This window comes from Passer domesticus, chromosome 2 (genome assembly GCF_036417665.1).
Source record: "Passer domesticus isolate bPasDom1 chromosome 2, bPasDom1.hap1, whole genome shotgun sequence".
Classification (NCBI taxonomy): domain Eukaryota; kingdom Metazoa; phylum Chordata; class Aves; order Passeriformes; family Passeridae; genus Passer; species Passer domesticus.
The window spans coordinates 69,656,352-69,675,817 of NC_087475.1; the positions used below are offsets into that span (position 1 = coordinate 69,656,352).

The window sequence follows — 19,466 nt, forward strand, 5'->3', positions numbered from 1 at the left end:
GCAGGAAAGGATATTTACATTAAACCACTAGACAACAGTCTAGGATTAAGGAAAATTAAGCATTGGTATAGACTGCCTAGGGAAATGGTGAAACTTTCATCACTGGAACATAAAAAAAGGCTTAAATAAACACCATCAAAAGTTTCCTATGGATGATCACTCACTGAAGCAGAGAAGACTTGGAGATTCATCTGAGAAAGATTACAATGTGTGACCAGGTCTTTCTGGGTGCTCTTTTTTTCCCCCAGAAAGATGTTGAAGATTTTCTGTTTGTGTGAGATTCTGAGATGCAGCCTCTGAAAATATTTGTCTAAGAGAGGAGGGACCATTTATCTTCTGAAGTCCCTGCTCCTCTCCACTGATCACAGATGCAGTCACAGATGACTGGCTTAGTATGGACACCTACTTATTGAATCTGCAAAGTGAGATGAGACAATTACCATCCTTAATGACAAACTGTGTCCTTTCTCATATATTCCTAAATATAACACTCAAATCTCCATTACTCATCCTAACTATAATTACTTGTTGTGCACGTATGAGGTGGCACCCATAACACATAATCATAATGTTATTTATTGTCCTGCATTAGTAATTTAGCACATTATATTTAGATGCCATATGGCCTGATGAAAAATGTAATAAGGACTTCCTATGCAGTGGATAGAAAGCTTCTAGACAACTATTAATATAATCAATTTCACTTTTGCACTGCATTTCTGCTAAAAATATCACTGAAGTGTAGGCTATCTCAGGAAAGAAAATGTTATGTTTACATGTAAGACCCAGCCAAAGCTCTGCCGTGTTGCAGGTAAGCTACTAACTAGGAATGTAAGTGGTTTTATTTCAGCAGTATGTATGAAAGAATAAGGTGCCTCAGATATATGGTATTAACCACTTGTGTTTCCAAAATCTGCATACAATAACAGAGATGCTCAACTAATCTATAGGAATGTGTGTTTATATAGAACTCATCCCACCCTTGGACTAAAACTGGGTACTTAAGAAATGTCACCACTATGTCCCACACTGACAGGGAGGAAGTCTGAGCACCCAATTGTCCCCTCTGCTGAACTGCAGCTTTCTCCTTGGGGACCTCTTCAGGTACATCCCCTGCATTCACTCTCGAGATACCCCACAAAGGGCCAAGAGCATTGTCTTTGGCTCTCCCAGACCCATGCTGTCTTCCAGCCCTATTCCTTCAGGTTCTGCACTGGGCAGAGATGGACACCACAGGGCACATCCATATGAGATCCAGGGTACAGGGCTGTGTGGCATGGACAGGGCAGTCTGCAGTAGCCCTAGGCATCCTTGGTGCCCATCAGCATACACAACTGAGCCTTGGGATGGAAAACTGCTCTCTCTCTTGTATGGATACAGGCTTTGCAGACACTTGCAAATACTGGCATAGCTTGTCTGCCCATATCAGCCAGCACTGCACTGAACAGTGGCACTGGAGACTGCTTTCATCAGGTAGAAAGATCCCAAGGACTGTCTCAACAGGAGGGGGATTTTCTGGTATCTGAACAAAACAGAAACCCAGAATAAAAATGATAAAAGGTGACAAGGAGAAAGAGCACAGGATTACCTTCCCCATCCAGAGAAATCCATAGAATATTATTCTCCTGTGCACTTGGAACAACTTCTTTTGATAACCTTTGTTCTTTTGTAACCTGTAATTATGGAAACCTCTATCTTCTATCTTCTTATGCACAAGTACCCTCATCATACATGTATTTCTACACTGTAAAAGGATGTGAAGACTTAAGGCTCTTGTATTGATTTTGGCTGGGATAAAGTTGATTTTCTTCACAGTAGCTGGTGCAGGGCTGTATTTTGGATTTGTGCTGTAATACCATGGGGATGTTTTGGTTACTGCTGAGCAGGGCTTACACAAGGTCAGGGCCTTTTCTGCCTCTCACCCCACCCCACCTGCCAGTGGGCTGGGGGTGCACAAGGAGCTGGGAGGGGACACAGTGGGGACAGCTGACCCCAGCTGACCAACGGGGTATCCCAGAGCAGGTGCTGTCATGCTCAGCTTGTGAAGCTGGAGGAAGAAGGTGAGATGTTCAGTGATGATGTTGATCTCCCCAAATAATCATTAAGTGTGATGGAGCGTGGCTTTCCTGGGAGATGGCTGAACACCTGCCTGGCTCTGGGAAGTTGTGAATGAATTCCTTAATTTTCTTTGCTTGCTTGTGGGGCTTGTGCATTCCCTATTAAACTGTCTATATCTCAGCCCATGGGTTTTCTCACTTTTACCCTTCTGATTCTCCCATCCCACTGGCCAGGAATTGAGCGAGCAGCTGTGTGGGGCTGAGCTGCCTACTGGGGTTAAGCCACAACAGGCTCATTTTGTAACTTCAATACATTTATAAATACAGCAAATATGAAAATTAACACTTCCCCTCCAGGAAGACAATAGCATATATAGGTTTAACTCCAGCTTAGCATATTGAGGTTTAGCTTCAGCTGTGCTTCCTTGTGGATTTTAGCTTCTTCCTTATTCAAAACTTTAGGAATGTTTTTATTCTTACTTGCATGGAAAAGGACCAGAAAGAGGTGAGTACATCACCTAAAAGAAGCAATTAGGTAGGTGAAGCTATAGAAGATCCCAGATAAATATAATTAAACAATCTCTTCCCAGGTTATTAAGATGCCTACCAGATGACTACTGAAATTTAAAAAGCAGCAAAAGATGCAATGCAAAACTATTAGAAACTACTACTAATTCTTTCACCTCATTGAGTTTGTGGCTCACATTCCTAATACAAGCTTGTTTTAAAAGAATACTGTTTTATAACAGGATGGTTAACTCTGTAACAACAGCAATACCTTAACTGCCAGAGACTGCAAAAGTGTCCTGGTGGTGGACACCAATAGCATCAAATCTGTCTGAACTGCAAAGAGTTTTAATAATCAGAAAATGAAGCTTCAGTGACACACTAGCAGCTGAGCCTGGGTGGTTTTAGAGGTCAGCAGACAAGACAGTTGAACCTCACTTGCTGTAGTCAGCAGTGCTCCATGCAGAAGGAGCAGCTGCTCAGCCTGGAGGTGGGATTCAGCTGCCCAAATGTAGGTACTTCAGATCTCAGCATCTCTTACGGGTCATATAAAGCATCATCTAAAAGGCCAGATTTTCCACTGATTCTGAAAAGAATTTTAGACAACTATTTTACAAGCAGATGCCTGCACTGTAAACCATTCAAGGTAGGTACACTGCATTCAACATGTCTGATGAAACATTAGCAGCCCTTGGCTGATGGGTGGGGAACTTAAGCTACTCCAACTTGACTGCACCTGCTCTATGTCAGTGGCAACACCACACTTCTAGCCTTATTTATAAAGTCTGGCACACCTTTTCGTGGTACATTTGTAAATACGATAAATAATTCTGTTTAAATTATGGCCACTTTTTTACACGGATAACAGATATACATGGCTAGATTATCTCTTTCTTACAGTGATGCAAACCATAATAAACTTCCATGACATTTTTGAAACTGTAATGGTATAAAAATAATGTGCTTGAACAGAATGATGCTTAGATACAAGACTCAGTCTCCTTAACTTACATCTTAAACATATCTTTTTCTTGGTGACACACATAGCAAAGAGGTCAACAGTGCATTTCTGTGCCTTGCTAAAGCTCATCCCTTCCTCAGACCTGTTTACAAGGTCATGCAATTAAGAACATCAGAGACATGACCTAGGTTAAAAGTTACACCTTCTTTGGCAGGGTTCCTTTCAACTCAGATGATTTCACCAACCTAGCTGGCAGTGCCACCACATCAACCCCCCACAGCCCAAGAGACAGACTGGTATGTAAAGTACAAGACAAGAACAAGTGCTGAGGGGTGGGAACCAGGTAAGTCAGTTTAGTTGCCAAGGAAAAGATGCAAAGAATAGCACAGAAAGGCATTCAAAGTTGAAGAGGCTCCTCTAGATAATTCAGAGCAGAAGCCTAACTAACAGTCTGAACTGCTCTCTGGAGGAGCCTCTCTCACTCCTTCAACTATGCAAGGCATCTAGGGAGACAAGCCTCCAAATTTAGGCGTCTAAGTTAGATGTTTAAACGTAGGCAGTGAATATTCCCCCTGAGAATGTGAATGGGATGTTATAATAGTTTAGAACATGTTTCACTGTGATGCCAATGTCTGTTCTTTTATGAGATACTGTTCTTTGTGCCACCGATCCTCTACTGACACAACCATGTTTCTCATTTATTAGATAAATGAACTACATTAACAGAATGCACATTGTTCAGTGATGGTCTAAATTCTGAAGTTAAAAAAAGATTCCAAATTTTACTCTCAAAATATGAACCAGATTAAATTGCTCACATGGAAACCACTGCAAATTCCCAGTAGAATTCATTTTAGGGGACCAGAAAGGGAAAAGAGATTCTTCACAATGATCACCAGTGTATATTTAACTTTATTGCTCTCCTCAAACACTTTTTAAAACATTTTCAGTTAGGAGCTTTGATCTGTAATTACATCTTGTCTATATTGCTCTTTTCTACTCAGAACTTTTTACATATTCAGTGATGTGGGTTTCAGAATTTATCAAAAAACAGCAGAAGTTGTGAAGTTGTGCTTTCACTGCAGATGCCTCCTGCCCTGCAAAATCTTGATACTAAGGCACACACCAGAACACCAATTTTCAGAGTGTCTTTCTCCAGTGTAAACACCCTCATTGCCATTGATCACAGCTCTATTCAAAGGACTACTTGAGACAGTTGTGGAAGGAATGCTCTTTAAATGTAGCTATCTTCTCTCCTGGATGAATATGTTTACAGGAGTGGATTGTTAAAACCAATTCATTTTCTAGTGTCTCACACTGCGGAACTGCAACTAACATGCCTAAGAAATCAAACATGCTGGGCAAGCCATTAATATGCATTAGACTGTGATTTGTTTATTCTAGTGGCTTGGGCATCTACACAGCGTGTGTAAAAAGCTGCCCAACAGCTCCCTGATTTGAAACTGCCACTGCTAAGTCAGAAAAACATCTACAGGGGAATGAGAATAATATAGACAAGGGAATAATATATGACTTGAAATGGCTGTGCCTGAGTTAATAGGCTCAGCTGATATAACTGGTTCAAACTATCAAAGCCTACTACCCTGTGGTGTCATATCCATTTCTACTTAGCCCTCATCCCTTCAAGAAACTTGACAATTGATCATACATGGTATTGCAACTTGTGCACAGAAGCTGCGCGTATTGTTAAGTGGGGAGCTGCCAGTCATTTTACACGGGCACACTGGGCAGCTTGCTGCCAGATGAAATCTAGAACAGCCGAGTCTGCCTGCCTTGTGTTCAGCAGAAGCACCAGCTGAGTGTACGTTTTCTACTGTGCTACTTACTCCAAAACTAAAACGAACTGGGTTACACCTCCATCCTTCTGAAAATGTGGTAGAAACTGAGCAGTGAGGCTCAAACTTACTGCAGTGCAACTCCAGAATGTCACATCTTTAAGAAACTGCTTAAAGTTCATACCCTGAAAGAGTTGTACCACCAAACAAAAGCACATCACGAGAGATTTTCTCTCAGCTGTCAACCCCAGCAGATGGATTAAGGGTAACTTTGCCACTTGATATTGCCTAGTGGTCTGCCACAAAGTCGAGATGGTGTGAATAAACTTTCTTTCCTGGTCTAGATTTTCATTTAACAGTTGCTGACATCCAGCTCCTTGGGCATGACTCTACTTTCTCTGAGGTTTCTGTACAAGTTTTCTCTCTCTTTGTTTTGACTGCTGTAAACTCCTTTCTTATTCCTTCTCCAAAAAGTAATGCTCCAACACACGCAAAATGCTTCTGGATGTTAAGTATACACATAAAAGAAACACAAGACCCTAGTTCCTGTTTATTTTTCTAATTTCTGTCACAGACTCAAAGCAGAACAGGTGAGGTTTTTTCCCTGTGTACTGTGGGCTTGTTTCAACTTATCTCAAAGATCTGTCTTCTCTTCCACCTGTGATTTCCATTAAAGTGTCACTGGCCTGTTCTTCATCATTTTAATCAACCAACTTAAAACTGCCATGACAGCTTTCCCTCTCTAGGGCTTTAACAACTCAACACATTGGGTGGGACTCCTGTCACCTACCTTTAGACATCTACAGTGCAAACACATTTATGTTGATCAGATGAGTCTGCTATAAGCACTGGAAAAAAATTAAGCACATTCAGGGCACAGTCCACCTTGGCTGAAGCAGGAATTGTATCCCCAAAGTCTTAAGTCAGAGGCAAAAGTAGGCAATGTAGACATCTATATGACAGATGTCTACATTGACCAGATAAATAAAATCATCCTTGTCTATTCCACCTCTCACCTTCTGGCTTAATTGCAATCAATCCTGTTTGAAAATCAACTGCTTTCTCTTACACTATTCTCTATTAACAATTCACAGCACTTCGCGATGCGTCTTGTGGGAAGGATGTTGACTAAATCTTTCTCAGGGTTCAGGCTCTGAAGTTCTTTCCTAGGAGAAAAAATGGTGGATGTGTCATCTGGTAAATAAATTCTATAAAAATATCTATGCAGAAGAACAATTACTATGTGTGTATGAAAATTAACAGTCTACTGATGCCTTTACTGACTTGTGCATAACTTCCCTTGGAAGGGTAATGTCCATGAATAGGTAACATGCATCTTCTTCTCCCTACTGCTTCCCTATTGTTTTTCCCTTTTCATTATTACAGCATTTCTCCATACAGCCTGTAAGACCTTTGGTAAAGAGTTATGTTTGCATCTCAGCATTAAAGCTTATTATGAAGGCACAATAATTCCTGTAGTCTAGTTAAATATAATTGCAAGGGGAAGGGAAGACAGAAGCAGAGGGCAGTTCATAATTCATAGACTTCTCACATGATTTCAACCTTCTCCTTGCAGAACTTTGTGGGTGGGAGGAGGTTACAAATGAAGTTCTCTGCTACTTTGTGCTAAAAGCCAGTGCCAGCCCTCTAGTCAGTGGAATTTATGTAATGATAACCAAATCAATTCAGAAACCAGTTTTGTTAATCTGTCAGAGACCCTAAGAGCGCACAGCTTTAAACTCCTCTGACAGTGTCTGCAATTACTCTAGCTGAAGAGACACTTCTGAACCAAATCTAATGTTCACGGCAAAAGAGTTACATTAATTTCTATCAGCTTCTGATTGAACTGACTAGAATAAATCAGAGTGAGCGGGCACACAATCAGCTCTGCTGGCAGATTTGCAGATTGCTGGAAAGGGCCATGATAAGTCTCTGGGGTCTGGCTGTGAGTAATGCTCTCCTCCACCAACACAGCTGGATCCTGCCTAACCACACTTGCTGACACCCACCACCATCATGTCTTATCCAGAACTGCTAGGTTTATAGCCTCTATCAAAAAATAAAGAAGTTGTAAGCCATGAGAATATGCTCAGAGTAGAACAACCTTCAGTGGCTTAAGGTGTCACCTCCCCTCCCAGCAATTTTGTACCTCCTCTTTGCCTGAAATGACTGCCTCACAGCAGAGTTGGTGGAATAAGACACTTTAGTTCCAGCTGCTTCAACACAAGGTCCTGCAAATTAGCCTGAACTGCTCATAAGATGATTTTAACATCATATTCTGCATTAAAATGGCTTGGAAACATTAGTGTTTTTCAATCCAGGGACTGCTGTGAAGGCAGGAACCTTCAGTAATGAGGTCAGACAAGCAGTACCTTTTGCAGAAGTCCAGCCAGATTTGCTCAAATTTGACCCAGCAATAGGGTTAAAGTTATCATTCTTATGGCTTACTAACAGGTTTATGAACTTCTGGTTGTCTGGCTGGACTAGATGACCTTCTGAATTCCCCTCCAACATGAACTACCCTATACACCCAGTGTACATGGCCAGGAACCTGAAGACACAGTTCTTCCTGCTGACACAGTCACAGCATATCTTGGCAAACTGTGGAGACCCATGCTTACCAAACTTTCCCTCAGAGTGCTTAGAATAGATTGACACTGGTATTGTTCTGGTGTTGAACAACTGCTTTTCAAAAGGGAGGTCAGCTGAGGCATGGGGAGCCTCTGTCACTGGGAAGCAGCCCCGCTTGACTCAATCGTTACTAAAAAAAGGAATGGGGAAAAAAACCCCAACCAGACAGAGAAATTACACCCAAATAAGCAAGCTTCTCTGGGTCACAATTTCCTAGATGGGGGATACAATCCTCAGACAAAGCATTTAATGTGTTGCCTCATGTGGTAAGAGGTACACAGTCTCGTGGGAAGGGATGTTATGGAAGTACTGGGACGAGGCCACATCATCTGCTCTCCCCTAGAAAGGCTGAACTCTGTACGGTCTGCACAGCATCTATGCTTTTGTGTATGTGAAAAACCAGCAGGAATTGATGTCATGGGCAGGCAAGTTCGAAGAAATCTGGAAAAGGGGGAAGCCAGAGTTGCAGCTGTTATGAATTCATCACGATTTTGGCACCGGTTCCAAAATTCTCACAAAGACATAAGAATCTCCACATGATTTTGAGGGAAACAAGATCTGTAGATATATGAGTGACACACTCACGCATGCTGTATTGTTTAAGAGGCATACTGAGCTTTTAGTTTCAATCCCTGCTCTTTCACTTGTGTCACTTAGCACTTCTGAGAACCTTATTGTGAGATACAAGCTCATGCTGCTGCCTTAAACTAACTACAACAGAAATTTTCCGGAGAAATCATGTACTACTATCAGGTGTGATCACAAGATCATCGTCACTGGGACACTCTCAGAGCTGTCACAAGGCAGTTTCAGCAGTAAGGGCTCGCTGCAGTGGCGCAGCTGCACACAGAAACACAGCTCAGATCCACTGGGCTGCAGATTCAATGGGCTGCTCCTGCCTCCACATCTCCTCTGCCTTCCTTGTGCCTGCAGCAGCTCTACAGACTCCGCTAATTCGGGAACTTTCAGTTCCAGCTGAACTCAGTTAATTTTTTGGAGGAGCAAAACTGGCTCTCCACCAGATCAGATCCCAGGCTTGCCTTGCCAGATGGCATCATCAGCGTTACTGCGGTGTAAATAACAAACAGGAAGGCATATCCATGATCAGAGGAATGCAGGACTGCCCCTTTCGGTGGCAATACAGACACAGGCTGTCTTACATTAACTGTGAAATTACATCCTTAGAAAGGTTTATAACTGCACGGCTCCCCTCGCAGGGCACCAGGCTGCTCGTATTAACAGTGACCTGTATGTTTCAGAAACGCGAGGTAATATTCACCCTCAGGAGATGACACAAACTGGGTGGTGCCACCCTGTGTGACTGCCTCTGATCGCCAGATACCACTTTGGTCCAGGAACAGGGCAAATCCCTAAATCTGTTCCTTTACGGTGCTATCAAAGTGTATTAGACTGCTCTAGCAAAGATGGTCCAGTGCCCTTCTGCATGCACACAGGACAAACGTATGCACTGCATTTCCTAGACAGACACTCCCACAGACGAGGTGGAGGCACATGAGGCTTGCATTCTGAGTGTGAATGAGCTCTGATGTGTATTCAGAGCCCTTCCCGCTGGCTCCAGCTGCAAGGACACGACGCAAGGACAGAAACTGATGCACAGGAAGTTCCAGCTGAACATGAGGAAGGACTTTACTGTGCAATGACCGTGCAATGGAACAGATTGCCCAGAGTGCTTGCGGAGCCTCCCTCACTGGAGCTATTCAGGAAGGCTCTGGATGCAATCCTGCGCCATGTGCTGTGGCACGGCGCTGCTTGAGCGGGGCTTTGGAGCAATGAGCCACGGCGGTCCCTGCCCGCCTGACGCCCCCTGTGGCACTCTGTTCTCAGCCTCCCCGCCCCGGGCCCTGGCGCAGCACGGCGCAGAGCACGGCGGGCGCTCACAGCCAGCCGCGGCGCTTGGCTCCGGCACTCCCTCCCTGCTGCCCGGGACGCTCTCCGCCCGCCTCCGCCGGGGATGCTCAGCGCGGAGCCCCGCCGAGGGCTGCTAAACGCGGGCTGGGCGCCCGCAGCCGTCGGCGGCGGTGCCGCGGGGCTTTCCTCGAGGCAGATCGCCTTGCCCCGCCGCCAGGAGAAGCGGAGGCGCTCCGGAGGCCGCAGCGGCGGTGCCGTCCCCTCCCCGCGCCCGCCGCCATGGCCGCCGCCATGGCAACCGCCCGTCGCCGCGCGCGCGCACCCCCCGCCCCGCCCGCCCCCCCGCGCCGCCCCCCCGGCCCCGCTCTGACAGAGCCGCAGCGCTGCGCCCCCTCCCCGCGCCGCTCCCGCCCGCGGACACGCACCCCCGGCTCTCCCAGGTAACGGCAGGGCCCGGGAACGGGGCAGCCCCTCACGGCGCTGCTGCCCGCGGCGGGCGGCGGCTCGGACACCGCCACGCCGAGAGAGGCGGCGGGGATGGGGGGGAGACCAGCGGTAGAGGCTGGAGGAGGGCGGGGGTGCCCCCCCCATCTCCCGCGGAGCGTGCCGGGAAGTGTAGTCCGCGCCCCCCGCCGGGCGCAACGGGCTGCCGGGAGAGGCGGCGGGAGGGAACTACAGCTCCCAGCGCCCTCGGCGGAGCGGGGAGATGGGTGCTGCGGAGGGGACCCCTGTGGGGACGGGAGGCTCCCTCGGAATGAGGGCGCTGAGGCGGCTCTTCCCGCGGAACAGCGAGGGAGAGAAGCCCCTGCGCCGCTGCCGGGGCGGGAGGGGCTGAGGGAGGGGCGGTGCGGCAGGGCCGGCTGGGAGGGTGGGCGCAGGGCGGTGCGGCTGCAGAGGGGCGGCGCGGGCTGGGCAGTGGATGGGGGTGGGTGCCGGGGAAACACGGGTGGGTGCCTGCCGTGAGGGGAGGGTGGGCTGGGGCGTCTGGGTGCCAGTGGGGGAGAGAAAGAATACAATGAAAAGGGCACACGGTAATATGGATGGATGGATGGATGGATGGATGGATGGATGGATGGATGGATGGATGGATGGATGGATGGATGGATGATGTGCTGGAGGAGGAGTGGTGGAGCAGATGGACACAGAGCTGTGCAGAAGGCAGAGCAGCCCGGAGGTTGGGAATGAGTATGAAGGAGGTGATGGTCAGAGGGAGCTTTGGAAAGTTTCTCCAACCAGTTTGCGTTTATGGTTTCCAGTTTCACCTCTACTACCATGCTTAGGCTCTGTTGAGCTTGTTGCAATAGGTGGTCTGGACACTGTTACTTAAAAAAAAATTATTTTGCTACACATCTATTTTTTCCCAAAAAAAATGCTGTCGTGATGTCAGCATTTGGCCCTTTTCTCTCTCCATTTCCTCTCCCGGCAGTTCTAGTGTTATTCTTTGTCTTATGTTCTCTAACAGTCATAAGGGGGAATAAAATTACAGTTTCTCTATATATCATACTTAAAATACACATGTTTATGATCAGTATATAAGGGGATGTAATTTTTTCTTCCTGAAAAGTCTGTATCTTAAAAGCATCCGTGCATTAGTACTCTCTTGTATATGAATATTGAATGTCTATTCCTACTACAGTTTCACATTTCACAGAGATGGGTTTCTTTCCAATGAATGCTTGATTGCAGTTGCAGGTTGTTGAGCAGTTTCCTTTTTCTTCCTTTTCTCCCCATCCCTATGTCAGCTATATCCTAGACAGGCTTCAGCTTCTTTCTTGCAGCTCTTGGTACTTGTCACACTGCAGAAGGGAACATTGCAACTGCAGAGTGCTTCCAGGGTGCCTGGCTCTTGGAGATTTGGGCTTTTGAGCAGGTAATGGGGAGAAATAGTTCCTGCCCTGACCTAAGCCCAATCAAAAGACTGTGAAATAAATGGAATACAAGAAAAAAAAAAAAAAAAGATAGGCCTTTATCTGGTTTTCTGTGTAATTAAAAAAAAAAAAAAGCTGATTCTTCTGGGGATGAGCTGAGGAATCTGAAGACTTCATGTCTGTAGCACTAACATCAATATGCATATAAAGTATACTTTTAAAATGTATGCTATTCTATTTAAGTAATACATTTCCTTAGTCCTAAAGAGCCAATTCTTTGAAATTCAGAGTGGAGTTCAAGAGGTGGAAAAGTATTCAGGCCAAAATTTTGACCTTATGAGTCAGGTTATAAACACCTGTGTGAGCGCATTAAACCTCCAATTATTCATGGAAAGCTTATCTGGGGTGCAGCTTGGCTGAGCTGGAATGGAGCAGCAGCAGCACAGAGTGGTTGTGGAGCTGGCTGTGGTTGGTGTGGGGGGATCACAGGAGTGCTGTATCCAGAGCCAGGTGCAGGAGCAGTTTCACTGCCTTTCTTGGCACTGAGCTGACCTAAAAACGCTCTGAACCCGAGCTGCTCTGCACAGACCATCTTGGGAATCTTTGGTGGCATGTTTGCTCTACCAGAAGTGCTTACACACATGATATGCAGAGAAGCAAGTGGCTCCACAAAGGACCAGAAGGATTATTGACTCAGGCTGGGTTCCACTCTGTTGAGTTCCAGACAGGCCCTACAGAATCCTTCAGGTCTCTGGCCCTGCATGCTGTCAGAGGAGGGGTTGACTTGTGGTGTTGCATTTTATCTGGGTCCAGCAGGGCTAAGATGGAACAAGCTGGCAAGCCTGTCACTGCCTGACCCATGTGTGTGTGGAGTTACACTGCCCAGAGTGCCTCACAGCATTTGTTTTAGCTCTTTTTGTTGCCCAGCCTTGCTAATGAACACCTCATTACCCCAGGTAATGGTGATGGGGCCATATGGATGTGTCTGAATCTGGTGTATGAGGTGCTTGGAGAAGGATACAGTTCACACTCAGTTTTAGGAATAGCACAGCCGTCTCTGATTCTCCTTTCTGCTTCTTCAGAGAACTCTACTTCAAAGGCTCTGCATATGGCTGTTTCATTCTCCAGGATGCTTTCTGTTTGGTTCACCAAACTAATGAAACCTCTAATTTAAATCTTGAAATTAATCTTTAATTAAAAGACTGGCCACCTATTTAGTGTTTTCTTATGTGATTGCTTTTAACCTGTGGTAAATGTCTTTATTTCATTTGAAGACCTTTTTTTTTCACTTGCACTCAAAGTAACTCTCTGTTTCAAGTTAAGAATGCACACAAAAATAGTCTGAGGCCTGCATGCATGCTTCTTCTCTTTCCCACTTCCATACACATTTCCACATTAACTCCATGTCTGCTATTGCAAAACAGAGTTTCAATGCAAAGAGGCCAAAAACCAGTTAGCAGAAAGCAGTTGACTGAATTAAAAGATCCCTTGGTGCTGGGTTTCCTGGACCATGATGTGTGTGTACACACATGATGTGTGTGTGTGTTTTATATGGTGTCTGTACTGCTTTAAAAAATGGCATAACCTGCTGCAACCCCAACGCTGCTGCTGCCATTGTAGCCAGCCTTGTCACTGCTAATGCACACAGCAAAAAGAAAAAACAGCACTGGCATAACACATTTCTCATCTTTGATTCATTTACATGTAGTTTAGATTCAAATCTGCTGGAACTGAGCCATGTCCTTACTTACAGATGTGTTTTTAACAGGAGCCATGATCCGGTGAAGTCATGATTGTTAGTTTTCACACCAATCCATGGGACCACAGCTGCATGTTCAAACAAAGCCATGTTAACAGGAAAAGATGGATTTAGCTATGGAACTTGGCAAGCCTTTTGTTTGTTTGTTTTTTATCTGACAATAATCAGTTAAAATGTTGTTTTTGTCATGCAAACGTAATGTCTGCAGCATCAGCAATTGCTTCTGAACAGGGACAGATAGTTATTGGCAATGAAGATCAGTTCTGCACCCAACACCAAAATGAAAGACATAATCTTTATAAGAAAGCAGGAAAGATTTATTTAATTTCTTTTAATTATTGCATTTTTAATATCTCATTCTTAAAAATAAAATAAAATGTATCAAGCATGTAAGAAAAAATAGTCTGTATTTCTGTCAGAAGTAGAATTCTGTAGGCTTCTAGTAGGAGTCACATGTCATGCAGGGAAAAACACTTTTTTTGTTCCTCTGACAATGTTCCAGTTAGTGTTGCTGTTTATGGTTTCTCAGGTAAAGCATTGTTACCTGCCTCTGTTTTAACAATTTTTAAGTTTGAAGAGAAGACTGAAAATCAGATCGTTGTGCTATTTTAAGTGAAGACAAAATTGAGGGAGAGAGAGCTGTTTGAAACTGGTCAAAGCTGGCTTACAAAATCGATATGGCTTTAACCTAAGAAGGGCAGGTTTCAATTAACTGTAATGAAAAACTTCCAAGCAGTAAGAGGAATTTGAAGAAAAAACAACTTCAGTTTATGACTTAGAGTCTGATAATGGAAATGGTTGCACATGAAAAGTGTATAAATCCAAAAAATCAAAATCTCTCAACACTGGACTTCTCTTCCTTGCTTTGCTCTGTGTGGCAATTGGCCTGTTCTGGGATTGTGTGGTGGCAGACAGTCATCCTGGCTCTGCCTTGTTGAAGTGGAAAGTGTACAGTCATACCTCAGTCATAAGCACTGAATTCAGAAGATGGTGCCTAACAGTGTGACTCTCTGTCTTGTGACATTAGTTGTAACTCTTACATTGCATTTCGGGATGCCCAACATCACGCACGGCTGATTTACAGAAAATGAGAAGCAGGGTTCATCAGCGTATGTCCAGGCCTTTCCAGATGTTCAGCTGTCCAGTCAGCAGTACTGCAGGGCTGCCATGATGTGAGAGCATATGTCCAGCAATCTCAGGAAGCTGTGGAATGTTTTTGTTTTGCCTGGATAAAATTTTCATCAGAGAAAGACACATGTCCAGGAAAATCCACGTATGGTATAGCCCTCTCAGTGGGGAATTAACATCTGATTTGGAGAAAAGTCTGATTAGTAGGTATTAAATAAGGCTTGATGTGAGTATTGAAACAATGAGAATAAAGCAAAAGTGTCTAACAGCTCATTTAATGAGAGTCCTTCATCCTGTGCAAGAGTCAAGGGCTTGTGGAGAAAATGGGATGCCAGTGATGTCACAGGTTGTGTCAAAACACATGCAGAAAAGAGACATAGAAAGATAGCAGATGCCTTCCATTTTGGCACTTGCAGAGTGAATGTTTGGGATCAAGCAAGAGGAAAAGCCCTGCTGCAGACCCTCTACAGGGGAGAGCATTTGCTGCCTCTGGTAACACTGGTGACATAGCACTGAGAGACTTGGTTTGAAGGGGGCCAGTCCTGAATACATTCCCACTGGTGTTGCACACAAGTTTGGAATAATGTGCTAAGCTGTCCCCCTTTGCTGTTGTCCACACAGTCACTGTATCTGCCCATGGATATGTTTGTGTGTATAATGCTTTAATGTTAAAGCAGAGACTGTCTTTTAGATCTTGCTCAGTTGTGAACAAGTGCATTGCTTTAGTTCTGGGAGAAAAATTCTTTTCTGACCCCAGATAGGGATCAGCCCAGCTTATGCTCCAAAGAATAGAGATTAATATCCCCTGTGACCTTTTAGCCTGGCTGCTGCAGGGTTTTTAACAAGTGGGTTTAAGACCCCATGTATGGCAGCTATGCCGACATGAATGTCTGTAATGTCTCTTCTTGTCAATGATGCGTGAACTGAGGAATCTCCAAGGATCTCGACGTGCAGTGGAGCTGTTAGGGTCTAGTGCAGGAGAGAACCACACAATGGTGGAATGAAAAGCTGGTGTCACAAGTAGTGGGTAAGTTGTTCTGAATGTACCTGACAACAGTTGTCCCTGGCTGTATAATTACTTAAAAGAGGTGGCTGTGTTATGGTAGGAAAATTAAATATATAAACAAAACTCCAGATAACAAACAACAAAATGCTTTATTTATAATTTCTGTATTTCTCGTTCCTTGGATGTCTCTGATGTTGTATGAACTCGATAATACAATGTAGAACAGATAATAAAGAGTGAGTACATAACATGGGAAGGTCCTCTCCTAGTTGTAGTTACTTCTCCCTCCCTCCCCATCCCTGACATTGAAGAATGGGATGACCAGAAAACAACACAGGAAATAATTCCTTCAAAAATTTTTTTTCTTGATTTTGGACTTACTTGTTTTGATTTGCTTTGGTTATTCTGAAGTAACATTACCTTCACTGGTGTTCATTGGAGGCTTGTAGTTTGTTTAAACCATTTTTAGCATTAGTTTTAAATAGCAGTAGAATCTCAGAGAGCTGCCTGGGATTCCAGGAAAGCACTGATTTAGGACTGAGGCCTATAGCTGCTGTTTCAAATAAAGCTCAGGTAAATGGGTGACACTATATTCACCTTTTCAAGCTATATGACACCTTTGGTATCTAGGGTAGGTGATGAGTAAAAATTGAAGTGCCGGAATCCATGAGAAATATCCAGGGGCTTTTGTCAGCCTAGCTCTGGAGGTGTTGACTGCTCAGGAGGTACATAGGTGTACATCCACCAGCCTCCCTCCATGCTCCAAGTTTCAGTGCCTGTCAGTGTTTTATAAGCTCTTCAATGTGATGCACCAGGCATCAAGCTCCTGTGTAAGCTTTGGCATCACAAGCATGAGACCAGAAGCCCCCAAACTCTTGTTAGCTGGAGGAAATGGGAGAGGAAACTCTTGTTAGCTGGAGGAAATGGGAGAGTCTTCTTTGGTTTGCTCCCGAGATTTTAAAACTGTGTATATTTTTCTGCATTCTGCCTCACCTTCCTTGTCTAACCACTGTCCTGAAGTGGGCACATGTTTGCATGGCTCCTATGGCTTGCCTCCTGTGTGTGGATTGACCCAGCTTCCACCACAGAAGAGATGAGGAGGTTGTCTCCTCTGGTGAGCAGGAGACTCTTCTGGAATTAAAGGGGCTTGGCAAAAGGGAGTTAAATATGCCCGGAGGGTGGTAACTAGCTGTAATAAAGAGCAATGAGAGGTTGTAAAGCAAGTGTGTGTTCTGTTTAATGGATTTCTAGGAACTGAATTCAGCAGTTCCTTAAAAATGTTTTATTTACTCGCTGTCTCTCACTACATATGCAGAAAACCTCCAGAGATTTGAGGAATGTTTTTTCTTAATGGTGACGGGCTGGTTGTGGAGCAGATCCCAACCTGGATGTGTTTGAAGACAGGTCAATGGCTTCTGCCCCATATGGTGTTCTGTTCATTTCTAAGCTGACTCTTGAGATCTGAACGGGTTACAAACTATCTTCAGTTCCTATCATTGTATGCATTTCCTGTGCAATGTGAGTGACATCACTTTTTTTTCCCTATTAGTTACAATCTTCTGTATTTAAAAATTAAATGATCTTTGTTGCAACTAATCCAGATCTTGGTAATGATGTACCCTGCCTATGTCAGGAAACAAAATTAGAGTTTGGATTAAACAAAATTTAGGCTTTCCACCTTAGATTTTCTCCTGCCCAGTAGTTTGCAACAGCCAGTGGGAATGCTGTGTGAGCTGCAATGTGCAGCACAGCATGAGGACAAGTGAAGCCCCAGTAAGTCCTGCTGTGCTTGGTGGAGTGTCAGCTGCGGGGCAGCAGCATGTTCTTGCCATCAGAGTCATCAGCCACATGCAAGCTGTGTGACCTGTGGGTTTAAGTGAGGGTGGCAGGTTTCCATGGCTTTGTTGCAGGGAGCAGGAGTGAGGAGGTGGTGGAGCAGACCTGGTGTGCAGCTGTAGCCAGCAGTTCGGTCTGTCAGTGTGGCACCCTTGGGAGGTGCAGCGTGTGTTTGCTCAGGGCACAGTGAATTTCATGTGGATGTCTGTTTAACTTGTCAGGGGTTTGAATTTTGCTAAGCTCAAGGGAGTACAAAGGCATAAGACACATCCTCCGTAATGCCATCTTGCTCTTGTCTTGTCTGTTTATAAAACCTACTAACATTTTTATAACCCATTAGGATGCAAAAGGTTGCTTCTCCCTGTTCTGGCTTCTGTCTGCTGCCACCTGTTCCTTCAGTGTGCACTCCTGTAGCATGGGCTGTTTTCGGCTGTGTAGCCTGAACTGTGTTTGTATCCCTCCTTCCCAGTTTCTTCTTCACGTCCTTGGTCTTGCCAAACCCTTGATACAAGTAGTGGACCACACTCCACAGCTGATCTCCTCCCTCTTGCTCAATTCAACTCTGCATTGCATAACTATGAATTGCAATTTTTTAGTTTTCATTTCCAGAGGTTTATATCTCGGTGAATGTCAGGGACCCCACATGTACTGAGAGTACAAGGGAAAGGAACTGATACTCTTTTTCTGTGGTAGGGACCTAAACTTTGGGTCACATGAGGTTCAGATAAAAGGGCAGGCACTGCTTCAATCCTGAACCTTAAATACAAACCTAGCTGTACAACACAGCTTAATTCCGAATGTCTGGGTTATTGCTTTCTTGACTGGTTACTGGGAAAAGCTGGGCTATGGGTCTGCCTTGAAGTCATGCTGCAATTTGAGGACTAGGGGAAGGTTGTACTTTGGGAATTACTGTTCTAAGGAATGTTAAATTTGGATTGCTAACTCCGCCATAAATCCCAAAGTGACATGTTAAATTTAATGAAAAAATTCAAGTCAGCATGTGGATGCTGGAGTACTTTGAAAGAATATTTAAACAGAATGAGGCTCTCAACTTCATCTATAGTAGAGCAGTCATTCAACCATATCATAATCTCATTAGGGTGAGGGCTCTTGAAAGTGTGAAGTGCAGACATCCCTGATGCTGGTTGGCACATTTAGGCATATATGTAGTACAACAGAATAAAAAGCAATTTAATGCCTCGTGTGATTTGTGATTCACAGCTGATGGCTGCTAATACATTGTGGTGATCTACAAATTAAAGTTGAGTTTGTTAGTTTCAGTGTGAGAAGGGCATTTAATTTTGTTTCATTAATTGAACAGGATTGGGGCCAAAGGCAGCAAAGAAGTTGTGTTTTTAATCACTATAAAAGAGTTACGATTCATGATCTGAAACCTTAGGCTAGTAAAGAGATACTCTAGACATAAATGGTTGTAGAAGAGCAGGACTGGATGGGAGCAGTGTTTGAAAGACACAATTCAGCTGTGAGAGAAATAACAAAACTAAAGCATCACTGTCTGAATTATTCTACAGCATGTAAAATTAATTTTTTCTGGTAATTATGTTCTCTTTTAGATTTCTGAGTGAAGATGAATTTAGCAGAGATTTGTGATAATGCCAAAAAAGGAAGAGAATATGCACTCCTTGGGAATTATGACTCTTCCATGGTATATTACCAGGGTGTCATCCAGCAAATCCAGAGACATTGCCAGTCGATCAGAGATCCAGCAATTAAGGGAAAATGGCAACAGGTAGGGTGAAATAATATTGACCATATTCTATTACTTGATATTTGAAAACCACACTATACCTCCCAAACCTTATAAGATGTAGAGGACATTTCAGTGAAGTTGGCAACAGTTGTTGTACAATATTTTGTTGATATTCTTAAAAAAAAAATCATGGTGTGTTCAAAAGGAATTATATTCTCCTAACTGAATCAATTCTTTCTTTGTTGTCACTTAGGATATCTGTCTAATTCCTGGTCTGTTTCTGTCTGCATACTCTCTGTGGCTGCATGCTTTTGAAAAAATTAAGGACTTTCTTTTC

The 19,466-nt window shown here is 44.2% G+C and overlaps 1 protein-coding gene and 1 long non-coding RNA gene across 5 annotated transcripts in view; one reads left to right on the top strand and one right to left on the bottom strand.

Annotated features, from left to right (window-relative positions):
* LOC135294180 (uncharacterized) overlaps window positions 1-10,633 on the bottom strand; it is a 72,674-nt gene extending 62,041 nt beyond the window's left edge. The window contains exon 1 of one of the 4 annotated variants that reach the window (XR_010356341.1): window positions 10,247-10,611. This is a non-coding gene — a long non-coding RNA (uncharacterized LOC135294180). Of the gene's footprint in view, window positions 1-10,246 lie in introns of all 4 variants that reach the window. The other 3 variants (XR_010356340.1, XR_010356339.1, XR_010356338.1) reach the window with 3 other exon arrangements.
* KATNAL1 (katanin catalytic subunit A1 like 1) overlaps window positions 10,129-19,466 on the top strand; it is a 37,363-nt gene continuing 28,025 nt past the window's right edge. Inside the window, exons 1-2 of the mRNA XM_064409092.1 lie at window positions 10,129-10,261; window positions 18,993-19,168. Of these exons, the coding sequence (XP_064265162.1) occupies window positions 19,007-19,168 (162 nt within the window). The 5' untranslated portion in view covers window positions 10,129-10,261; window positions 18,993-19,006. The remainder of the gene's footprint in view (window positions 10,262-18,992; window positions 19,169-19,466) is intronic.